At 38.6% G+C, this 12,009-nt stretch overlaps 2 protein-coding genes across 2 annotated transcripts in view; one reads left to right on the plus strand and one right to left on the minus strand.

Moving 5' to 3' along the window:
- Positions 1–12,009, plus strand: part of LOC123250517 (phosphatidylcholine translocator ABCB4-like) — a 111,333-nt gene that overhangs the window by 98,800 nt on the left and 524 nt on the right. The window contains exons 25-26 of the mRNA XM_044679629.1: positions 749–946; positions 6,159–6,365. Of these exons, the coding sequence (XP_044535564.1) occupies positions 749–946; positions 6,159–6,365 (405 nt within the window). The remainder of the gene's footprint in view (positions 1–748; positions 947–6,158; positions 6,366–12,009) is intronic.
- Positions 7,280–12,009, minus strand: part of CROT (carnitine O-octanoyltransferase) — a 37,165-nt gene continuing 32,435 nt past the window's right edge. Inside the window, exon 17 of the mRNA XM_044679631.1 lies at positions 7,280–7,464. Coding sequence (XP_044535566.1) covers positions 7,365–7,464 — 100 coding nt within the window. The 3' untranslated portion in view covers positions 7,280–7,364. The remainder of the gene's footprint in view (positions 7,465–12,009) is intronic.

A 12,009-nucleotide genomic window follows, 5' to 3' on the forward strand; every position in this document is an offset into this window, starting at 1 on the left:
AAAAGAAAGAAGGAAAGAAAGAGAGAGAAAGAGAGAAAGAGAAGAAATTCACCCTTTCTTAGCATTCTTTGACCTCCTGATTCTATTCTTATAGAACCATGCCATATGTTTGTTTTTGTATTCATTCTTCATTACCTGCCCTTGGTTTCATCTTCTGTACATGTTATTTTTGAAATTTAAGTTAATTTATGACTTCCTTATACATATTGGCTTTTTTACATGACTATCCTTTTTCTTTCATAATCAGCAACTAGGAAATAGTATAATTGGCTAAGAAGCCTTGTTTTAGAGCAGAGTTCTTGAATGGCCTAATGCAAAGAGTTATGGATTTGGAATCAAAAGTCCTCAGTTCAAAACCCAGTTCTTCCAACTACCTATGTGACCTTGGACAAGAGACCTTAATCTCTTTGGTCATCAGTTTCCCCTTCCACCTCATACACAAGTGAGAGGGTTGTATCTCTATGGTGTCTTTCAATTCTAAAAATCCTGTGAATTTAAAGCTGTGTAAAATGGAAAAAAAAATTAAATTTTCATTAAAGAACCCATAGGAGTTTCAATAGAGTTTGAAGTGTACTTTATCTGACTTTTGTGTATTAATGTTTTTATATGAGGATTTTATATGGTACCAGGAATATATGTTATATATGAGATTTACATCTGTCCCCAATAGCTTCTGTAAAGTTTCCTGGAAATAACATTCCTGGTTCAAATAATGATCAGTCCATTATTGGTTTCATTTTGATTTTAGGGTAAGTTTGAGGGGAATGTGTCATTTAATGAAGTTGTGTTCAACTACCCTACACGGCCAAATGTTCCTGTGCTTCAAGGCCTCACCCTGGAGGTGAAGAAGGGGCATACCCTGGCCCTAGTGGGCAGCAGTGGTTGTGGGAAGAGTACCGTGGTACAACTTCTTGAGAGGTTCTATGATCCCCTGGCTGGAAAGGTGGTAAGTGAACTGTCCTCAGGAAAATCATCTAGGGTCCATACAAGTTTACTAGATAGGTTTTGGACTATTTTAATAAAGGTATGTTAAATATCCCCGGAGGGAAAGAATGTGTAAATGAAGAATAACTATTGTCCAATGTCATACAGTTGGATGGACAGCCTATAGAACTGGTTTTTTAGTTCATTTATCTTTGACAAACACTGAGGAAATACAATAAACTAAACCCAGGATTGAATAGTAGGGAGAGAATGGGATGGATTGCCTTTGGGAAATGAGGCAATGCTTTTAATTCAATTCTCTCCCTAAAACAAGGCCCTTTTTTAGCATTAGTATTTGTTTAGGAACATGGTTCTAAGTTATAAAATATCACAAGTTCTAAAGAATTAAAGTTGTATAATGCCCAAAGATTAATGGAGAAGGCATATGATAGGTACAACCAGGCTGCAGCAAAGGATAGCATAAAGGAAATGGTATAAAGGGCATCACCAGATAGCAACTGGTTGTATCACAAGAGGAAGTAATAACTGACAGACAGCCAAATGCCATGTTGGCAGAATCACAATGTTTTAAAAAATCTAGAAGACCTGAAACATGTCTACTGTGAAAGCTTAACCAAGACTGAGGACTTCTGACTTTCATAGGTTATAAATTTAGATCCAAAGGACTTCTTAGAGAAGCACTAGTTCAACTCCCACATTTTACAAATCAGAAGACCCAAGGCCCAGAATGGTTAGTTAACTTAACCAAGATGACCCAGCTAGTAAGTTGCAGTACCAGAATTTAAACTCAGGTTCAGTGACTGCAACTTTAGTACTCTTTCTATGGTGCCATTCTGGATCTACAAACATTTCACTTCTAAATCCATACCCTAATCTTCTCACCCATGTTTTCAGTCTGCTCTTCTCCATTTCACTCATAAAAGCCAAACCAATCTTACTGAAAATTCTGCTTTCTTTACATCACTTGTTCCTGGAAATGACTTAGGTTGTGTTGCCATGGCCAAAGAATCCATCCCTTTATAGCCAACAAACTGGTGATATACTCATTATATTTCACAAGGTTGTTCCTGTAACTGCATAATTAGTTGTTCTCCAAAAGATTCTGGAAGCTCTTGCAACATGATAGAACCTGGGGGAGTTGTCACTGTTAGCATCATTTTAAACAACACAAGATTATTTCTATGTCATGATGAGAAATTAGAGTAAAACTTGAAGAAGGAATTTGTTGTAGCAGCCCTTTTCATCTCATCTTAGTAGAATTTTAGTCTGGATTAGAGAATTACAAGGTTTCTAACTGTGACCCTACACACACACACACACACACACACACACACACACACACACACACACACACACACACACACACACATTCTTTCAAGAGATAAAGGTAAAAGTCCACTTTACCTTATGGTACCAAAGTGTTGGTGGAGTAAGAGAGAAGGTAGGTGGAAAGGAAAGACACAGACAGTCAGTCAAGAACAAAGTAGCTATAATCTAGGACAGTGGTTCCCAAACTTTTTTGGCCTACCGCCCCCTTTCCAGAAAAAATATTACTTAGCCCCCTGGAAATTATTTTTTTTTAATGTTAATACCAATTAATAGGAAAGATAAATGCACCTGTGGCCATCACCGCCCCACTGGATCGCTGTAGCCCACCAGGGGGAGGTAGCGCCCACTTTGGGAATCACTAGTCTAGGAAGTAGAGTACCATAATGTTAAACTCAATTTTTCTAATGTATAGAGGAGGAGGGGAAAACCTAAAATATGTTATGGGAAGAGAGGTCTAGGTAGGAAATTGATTGCTGTAGGAAGTTGCCTAGAGGGCAAGCTGAAGGAATGAAGTCCCTAGGAATAGGAGAAGGGTATGGTTTGATGGGAGCACTTTCCCATTTTTGTAAAGACCTAGTCCTAGGCAGTAGCTAAACTCTAATATTCTTAGGGAAAAGCTTAACTTGGGGAAAACTAGAGCAAGATTCTGATATTTCCTGGGAAAACTCTGAAAGGGATGTTTACAAAAGAATATGATATTGAGGAATCCCCAGCATTATGGTTGTTATAAAGCCTCCCCTCATTCACATTTATATTACATATGCCTATTCAAAAAGTTTCACGAGATTGGGAACTTTTAGCTATGGTACTTTTTGCTAGATTGTCCCTAGCAACTCACACGCAACTTGCACATCTTTCCTTAAAAGCAGAGATGTTTATTGAACACACAGTTAAAATACAGGTTGACTACTCTTAGGATATTTAAGGAAAGTTTTATTGATGCTTTTTTTTTACCCCATTATCACTTCCCAATACCCCTCCCCACAAATCCCATTTTAAAAAAGAAAAACAGGCAATTATCACTAGGCACAAATACAGGACCACATTCTGCATTTAAAATCCTTAAAATCCCCCTTAATGAGAGGAAGAAAGTAGGTTTCATCATCACTCCTCTGGAGTCAAAATTAGTCATTGCATTTGAGGTTTCCAAATATCTTCTTTTGGTTTTGTTTTCATTCGCATTATTATAGTCATTGTGCTGATTATTCTCTTGGCTCTCTTTTCTGAGCTATGCATCGGTTCTTACAACTTCTCATATTTCTGTGAATTCATCATAACTATTGTTTCTTCTGGCACAGTAATATTGCATTGCATTCATACAATACAGTTTGCTCCTCATTTCCCACTGATGGCCGCCCGCCTTGTTTTCATTCTGCTACTCAAAAAGTTCTGCTATAAATATTATATATTATATATACATATATATAAGACCTTTCTTTCTATCACTGACAGGAGTGGAATCACTAAGTTAGGGAGAGGTTTCAGGTAAATAATAAAAACTTGTTGTTAATAAACAGTAGAAGATTTAGCTTAACCAAACGACTACTTTGAATAGTAGAACTTAGTGTTAATGAATGCTGACAGTGGTTCATATTTTACATTCATGAAGAGAAATGGATAAACTGAGAAGTTTCCATTTCATTCTAGAGGAAACAAAAAGGCACTCGAGTTTATTGAGTGGAGGATGGCATGATCAGGCTGATTCATTAAGAAAACAGCCATGTGGAAAATAGCCTGGAAATAGAGAGAGGCTTGAGGTACAGAATTAATAGGAAGAAATAGTCTAGGCAAGAAGTGATAAGGACCTGAATGAGTGGATAGCTGTGAGTGGAAAGGAGGAGACACATGGGAGATGTTATAGGGATACAAACAACAAGATCTGGCAGTTGGCTGGGTATGTGAACTTAATCTAACTTAGAATTTAAGAAAATATTCAGAAGAAGGAAGCAAGGATTGGTAATGGAAGATGGATATAAAGATGTGATATGGCCCTATGAAAAAGTCAGGACTGCTAAAGTTCAAAATGAAGTCAATGGAGGAAGCTAAGGAACAACAAACAAAAAATACATTTTAGTTATACTATGAGAAAAGGAGCATCAAAAAAGGGATAGACTTTTGCTTGGAGTAGATGAAATTATAATAATTTACAATGGAGAGAAGGCAAAACTACTCAAATCTTATTTGGTTTTCTTAAAAAAAGGAGAGGAACCAACATCCTGGGAAAGGTAGAACAAAAATAATCAGTAGAGAGTTGATTCACAAAATAAGGAAGGAGGAAGGAGGCAAACAGAATGTTTGGGATTCCAAAAAACAATAATGTGGAGGGAGAGTGTTCCAGGCATGGGGGCCAGCCTGGATGGAACGTCCTGTACAGGGAACAGCAATTAGGGCAATTTTACTACAATGTAGAATTACTTGAGGGAGGAGTAATGTGAAACCATTCTCAAAAAATAGGTTGGAGCCAAAGTGGGAAGGGCTTTAAATTCCAAAACATGTTGAATAGAGGAATGACATCTTAGATCTGTGTTTTAGGAATATCAGTTTGGTAGCTGTGTGGAAGCTGGATTAGAGAGGGGAAAAAACTGGATCCTGAAAAAACAGTTAAGAGGTTATTGTAGCCAATTTTGACGAGTTATGCAGGCCTCAACAAGGTGGTTTTTAAAAGATTTATACAAAGGCTTCAAAGCTTTTTTAGAGGGAAATTTTAGCATGAGAAGTTTCAGGGTGGTCTTCAGCTTCCAAGGAAGAAATTTCCAGCTCCTCCAGAGCTTGTTTGTATACCCTGTGGCTAGTGACAATAAATTGAGTGCCATTATTAATGTGCTTGTATCTTTGTCAGGTTCTTCCAATCAGTGTGGGTGTTATCTGCTTACATGCAGATAAAGCTATGTGTGCTTTATTCAAATAAGATACTTTCTATTTGCGTCTTATGTTAAAAAAATACTCTTCTTCATTCCCACCCTTAAGGTTTTTTCATGTATAGGAAACAAAATATTGTCTTAAAAATGGACATAAAAAATTAAAAGAGAATTTCAGAAATGGCATAAAGGAAAAAATTCTAGCCTGGGAATCAGGATTGCTAAGAGTTATACCTGACTGTGCAGTTAGCTAATTATATGACTCAGGCAAACTTGTTGATTCCTCTGGTCCTACGTTTTCTTGTCTCTACAGACAGGATCTTCTATTAAAGAAAATATATGAAAATTATACACAGCCAACTTTTTCTCATCTGTGCTTGTTAAAAGTCACAGTTGTGTGGCTAATATAAATATTAAATAGAGATGGCATGATGTGATGGGGGAAACAGGACTTTAAAAGCTAAGGAAGAGTTCTAGTCCTGGCTTGGCTAGTACAACGAACAGAACTCTAGTGTCAGAGTCATTGAGTTACAGTTCCAACTTTGCTGCTTTCTGCTTACATCATTGTGAACATGTGATTTAACATCTCTGGACCCCTGTTTCCAAATCTATAAAATGAAGGGGTTGAACTAGACAACCTCCAAGATTCCTTCTTGTTGTAAAAAGTTCTGATAAATCTGTGTGACCTTGGGCAGGTCACTTATGCTCCTTGAGGTTAGATGATCTCTGAATTCCTTCCCAGCTCTAAAACTTTGACATTCAGCAAGACCTTTAATTTGTTTCTATTTCTTCATCTTTTAAACACGGGAGTTGGACTAGATTACCTCTACGGCCCCTTACAGCTCTCAGGCCTATGAGATCATTATCCTTTTTTCCTAAACGCCTTGCTAGGGACCCAGACAAGTGACACAGAGGCAAGAAGGTGGCAATAATAAATAACGGCAAAGAGTAATCTATTTCTAAATTTAAAAGCTTATCTTGAGTTATGCCCAATTCTCCTTTCATTCTATGGGTTCTTGTTTATAGCTTCTGGATGGTCAAGAAACCAAGAAGCTTAATGTGCAGTGGCTGCGGTCTCAGCTTGGCATCGTGTCCCAGGAGCCCATCTTGTTCGACTGCAGCATTGCTGAGAACATCGCCTATGGAAACAACAGCCGGGTGGTGTCACAGGAGGAGATTGTGAATGCAGCCAAAGCTGCTAATATCCATCCTTTCATTGAATCATTACCTGAAGTAAGTGATCTAACAGCTATTAACAGTATGAATTAAAATAGAATTGTAAATGGCGCTTCCAATAGTTCTAACGTATAGGTAATATCATCTTATTATAGCTATTGGCAAACTATTTATCTTTTAGTGATATGAGGCAAGACTGAGCCTTATGTGAAACATTATATAACTGCTCTTTCTGTGACAGAAAAGCAAAGGAAAAAGAAAGAATCCAACCCATTACAATTCAACTAGCATTTATTAAGTGCTTGTTGCATATCAGGGTTTCAACTCCATCCTGAGGATGAAAAAACACAATTGAAACATTCCTCAAAGAGCTTATAGTCTAGTGAATGGATACAACATGTAGACATATAAATAAATATAAGATAAATTTCTGAGAAAGAAGAAAGCACTTTGGACTGGGTGGAAACGTTTCAAGTAGAAGGTAGCAGCTGATCTGAGCTTTGGAGGAGACTAAGAAGTCTGAGTGACAGAGATAAAGCAAGAATTCCAAACATGGAGCTTGTGTACAAGGACAAACCTGCTACAGTTCACACATTTCTTACCCTTTAACATTTTCAAAGTCCTTTCCACAGTCATGTTGCTGATAGTACAAGTATGAAAGAGGTCCGAGATCTAACTGGCATCCTGGGAATTGTGATTCTGAGGGGCAATAATTCCCTCTCAATCTTCTTTTTTTTTCACATTATATTTTTTTTGTTCATGTTTTACATTCCTTTCCTTTATAATTTTGAGTTCCAAGTTCATTTCCTCCCTTCTGCCCTTCCTCCCATCCACTGAGAAGACAAGCAATATGATATCCATTATACATGTGAAATCATACGAAGCATATTTCCATATTGGGCATATTTTTTAAAGCAAGAAAAATGAATAAGTGAGAAAATATTTCAGTTTACCCTTAGAGTCCATTAGTTCTCTCTCTGGAGGTTGATAGCATTTTTTCATCATGAGTTCTTTGGAATTGTCTTGGATCATTGTATTGTTCAGAGTAGTCAAGTCTCATGGTGGATCATCATTATAACCCCTCCAGTCTTGAAAGCAATTTGGAACTGAAATGGTCTTTGGTCCATGAGGTAGCCTTGAGTCATCATCAGGAATTCTAAATGGGATGCACACAGTCATAGAGAAATCAAGTGAGAGGAAGGAGGAAAAAGGACTTCAAGAGCAGAGCAGCAGGAGTGGGGCTATGGTATCCCCTACTCCCCCCTCCCCACCCCCACTTAAGCTGAACTGGAAGGAATCAGTGGCAAAGGGAAACAGTCCAAAGAGAAAATGAAAAAAGAGGGCTGAGCTTCAGCAGAAAAGGAAGACAGTGTTGTAGGTGGAACACTGGGCCCTGCCCTCATCTGGAAACAGAGGATTCACACTGAAGCTATCACTAATGTCCACCTCTTCAAGGAATAAGGGAAATTCCAAAAAAAGAAAAGTCTGCTCTTTCCAATTTCTAATTGGCTTGTCTGGTATTAGACACTAGTATATTCAGCTCCTTTCTTTCACCTAAATGTTTCCTATATCCACAAAGAGGCCCAGGGTGAGGTAGAGATAAATAAAACTTCAGATTAGGACAGAGAGCCAAACTTCTGTCTGAATGTTAGGAATTTTCCTGACTGGAGGCTCTGAGCTATTGTCATCATACTAGTAACTTTCCTCCTGAGAGACTCCATAAAACAGCAGAAGGGGCCATCTAGCTTGGAGGATCCTGCTAGTACACCAAAGCTAATGTCAGCTTTGGTGACAGGGTGTGGCTAATTAAATCTCCAGACTCCAGTGCAAGAGGGCAGAAAAGGAAAGGGGGAAACCAAGGAAGTGATATGTAGCTGTCTTTTCCAGAAGGGAGAAGGGAACAGAGAGGATTGAGTGCCTTCCACTAAGTACTTTCCAAAGTGTACCACAACAATCCCCATGATGTTCCTTTATCAGAGGGAGCAAGTGGGGTGCATTTATAGTATGAGTCTTCGGATGTTTAGAGGTCTAATAGCCCAACTCGATCTCTCCCTTCTCAGATGAAGCTCAGTCTCCATCTTCTGGCTCAAAGATGACAAGAGTCTCATGTTAGTGAGAGAGCTGAATCCCTCTGAACCACAAATTCCAGCAACTTCCCTTCCATAAGTCTTATTGTCTAATCTGCACCTCAGAGCAGTTAAATGACTTACCCAGATTCCACAGGTACTGTCACAGCCAGAATACTGTAAAGTTTCTTAACTTCAAGTTGTAAAGATTAAAATTAATATAAAATAACTAAGTATTATATTTTATAAAGTTTATTAATTATAACTAAAGGGGGGAAAAAGCTAGCTAGCCCAGCCCCAGTCTTGAGAGAAGAGAAAGCAAGAGAGGCAGAGTTACAGAACTTATAAACAATAATGTGAAGATGTAAATGTGGGGGCTCAGGGAAAGGCTGCTGGGAGATTAAAGGAATTCTGAGGAACTTAGTTCAAAAGGTACAAAATTCTCTAATTATACAAAGACCAGGTCCTTTCACATAATGCTCTCATTGATAAGACATATTGGTCTAATATAAAATCTCAAGTGTTTTGGGGAGGCTCTACATTTAGAAAACAGAAACTTATGCATGCTTTATCCTCCTGGGAAGGAGCCAGTAGAAAACAAATTAAAGCTGTATAAAGGAGAGATGAGATTCATAGAACAAGTACACAGAAAATTTGGAAGGAAATGGAAGCAAAGATACAAATGTCAAGTTTAGCTCTGGCAAGGACTCCTGTTGTAGATTCTGAGACTGTAGGAGAAAAGACAAAGAGAGGTGCCAACTCAGATTAAAAGAAGGGGAAAAGGGAAGTTAGTGTCTGTTGGTTTCAGTATCCTCAGTAAAACTGATGAGAAGGAAGCAAGTGAAGATGAGCTTGAGATGAAAAAGTTTAGAATAGCCTTTGCACATAATGTGATAAAGAATCACATTTCCATGTAGCAGGGAGAGTCCAGTTGCAATTAGTGGGCATAAATTTGTAGTAGACTCACTCAACAAGTTTCCTTATTTTCTTCAACATAGGTAATCACATTAAGAGTAGAAATAGATGTAGATAGAAGGATGTAGCCATTGTTGAAGATTAGCCAGAATTTACTTTTCAAGACAGTCAAAGGGTAAAAGATGTAAGAGGTAAAGAAGCAGGCCTTATTGAAGGAGCCAAGAACTGGGTCAATAGTGGAGGGGAACACCAGTGAGGATTAAATAGGGTTGATAGCTCAGAGAATAGGGAGCAATCAAGTCACTAGTATTCACAACGCAGGGAAAGAACAAAGGGAAACTAAAAACAGGACCAAGAGGAGTGTCACATCAGAAGATTGTTATTCCAGAGGAATATCAGAGCTGGTATCTCTGTGCCTTTGTATGACTTTGTTCCCACATCTTGAAATAGACTGCCCCCAAGTTTCTATTGAGTTGTCTTATGGGGAAAAGAGGGGGAGTTAACTTAAATATTTATCTGGGTTCAGAAGGGTGGGTAGGAGACAGGAATGGACAATAGTCTGGGACCAAACAAGCCAGGGAAACTGGATTTAGCTGTTTGGGGAAATGATAGTTGACAGGAATGACAGTTAAGCCTTAACTGTCGTCCTGCTCCACCTAGGCAAGAAGTCTGTGAAACCAGCAAGTAAATGACAAAAGGGCTTATAAACAAGTTTAATTAAGGGAATTATAGTCTAAAGCAGGGGTCGGCAACCTTTTTGGCCGTGAGAGCCATAAACGCCACATTTTTTAAAATGTAATTTCGTGAGAGCCGTTCAGTGCTCACAGTGCGCTCCTGTAACAGTGCCTGAAAAAAAATGGACTTTATGGCTCCGGCAGAAAGAGCCATATCTGGCCCTCAAAAGAGCCAGATATGGCTCGAGAACCATACTTTGCCGACCCCTGGTCTAAAGGATGGGAATAGGGGTTTCTATACTTCCAGACTATGGGTAAACCACAGGGACAGGGGAGGGACTTATCTACACTGAACTGAGAACTAAAGCAAGACAGGGTCCAAAGAATAGCAGGACTGAAGTGGGTATCCTCACAGCAGAGTCCTGATACACTCCAGCAATGGTACAGCTTTCCCAGGTTTTCAGCCAGTATTCCTTCAATTGTGTAAGTCAGGGAGCTAAACCAACCTGAGCTGACCAGCAACTCAGATTAGATTTTATAGTCTCTACCTAACCTCCCACAGACTTTCCTCCTTCCGGATATCAGGAAATAAGGGTACAAACTTCACTTCCTCTGAGGTCTCCCAGGAGTCAGTTACAATTTGTCCCCAACCACCATGGAGTCCATCCCAGAGAGAGAAGCCACACTTCCTGCTTCCCTATTCCATTTAGAATCCTTCAGCCCTTCCTGCTAAGTCTCCTAAATACTCATTTATTAATCTTCCTCACAACAGTTGTCTGCTTCTTTCAAGGCACAACTCAGTCACTGAATCTATGAATATGTTATTTAACACTTGAGTTCAAAAAACAAAATTTACAAGGAGTAAGATAATGGAAACATGGCTAGACAAAACCTGGTCTGAAAAGGATCTGGGGGTTTCAGAGAATCAAAGCTCAATATGAGTCACAATGAAATGTGGCAATAAGGGATAGTGAACAGGACTAGATAGAGGGGTGATATGGCTATTATACACTGCCTTGATCAGACCACATCAAGAACATTGTGTTCTATTCTGGATATTACATTTTAGGAAGGATATGATAAGCTACAAAATATCTAGAGAAGGGAACTGAGATGAGGAAGGGCTTTGGATCCATGTCATATGACAATAGGTTAAAGGAACTGTTAGTTGTTTTAAACTGGAAAAGACAAAGCTTAGGAAAAAGTTACCTTAAAGTGTCAGAAAGGTTGTAATATGGAAAAATTATTACTCGAGTTTCCCCCAGAAAATGGAACAGATGTTGCAAGAAGGCAGATTTGGGTTTGATGGAAGAAAGAACTTCCTATTAGAATTATCTCAAAGTAGAATGAACTCCCTCTCACTGCAGGTCTTCAAAGGCAGAAGGATCAATTGTCAGGTGTGTTGTAGTGTGGACCTTTATTCAGGGATAGGTTGGGCAAGATAGCTCTGAAGTCTCTTTTAAGACTTAGATTTTACAATTCCATGCGTTTCCTCTTCCTTGAAGGTTTTCCATCCCCATTTCCCCTGTGAAAGTGATTTCTTCTTCCTCAGATTGCTCAAGGCATCCTCCCTGTTAAGACACTGAGCTTCTTGAGAGCAGGTTACATACCATGACTAATTGTTTATTCTCCAGACCCCATTCCATGTTCAGCCCAGGGCAAGCACTTAATAAACGTTCCTAATAAATAATACTTGACAAATTTACAAACAGCAAAAATTTATCATTACCACGACACTGCCAAAAATTAGGAAAGAAGAATTTGTCACGCAAAGTCTTGCTGGAGATAAAAATGAAGAGTCAAAGACATTAATCTTTTCATATAAACTAAGCATTGTGGTTAATTTTAAAAATGAATTGCTGAATTGGGGGTGAGGGGGGCAAACACCTACAAAAACCAAAACCCACCACTGTCCCAAAAGGACATTCATCTGAATATCTGAAATACTCTTCTAAATTTTTTTCTTTGAAGAACTGATTTACTAGAGCTAATGTTTTTCCGAGTTAGATTTCAATTCTTTTGTAGTTATCTATTCCAAATGTCCTT

Source organism: Gracilinanus agilis, chromosome 5, assembly GCF_016433145.1.
Source record: "Gracilinanus agilis isolate LMUSP501 chromosome 5, AgileGrace, whole genome shotgun sequence".
NCBI classification, from domain to species: domain Eukaryota; kingdom Metazoa; phylum Chordata; class Mammalia; order Didelphimorphia; family Didelphidae; genus Gracilinanus; species Gracilinanus agilis.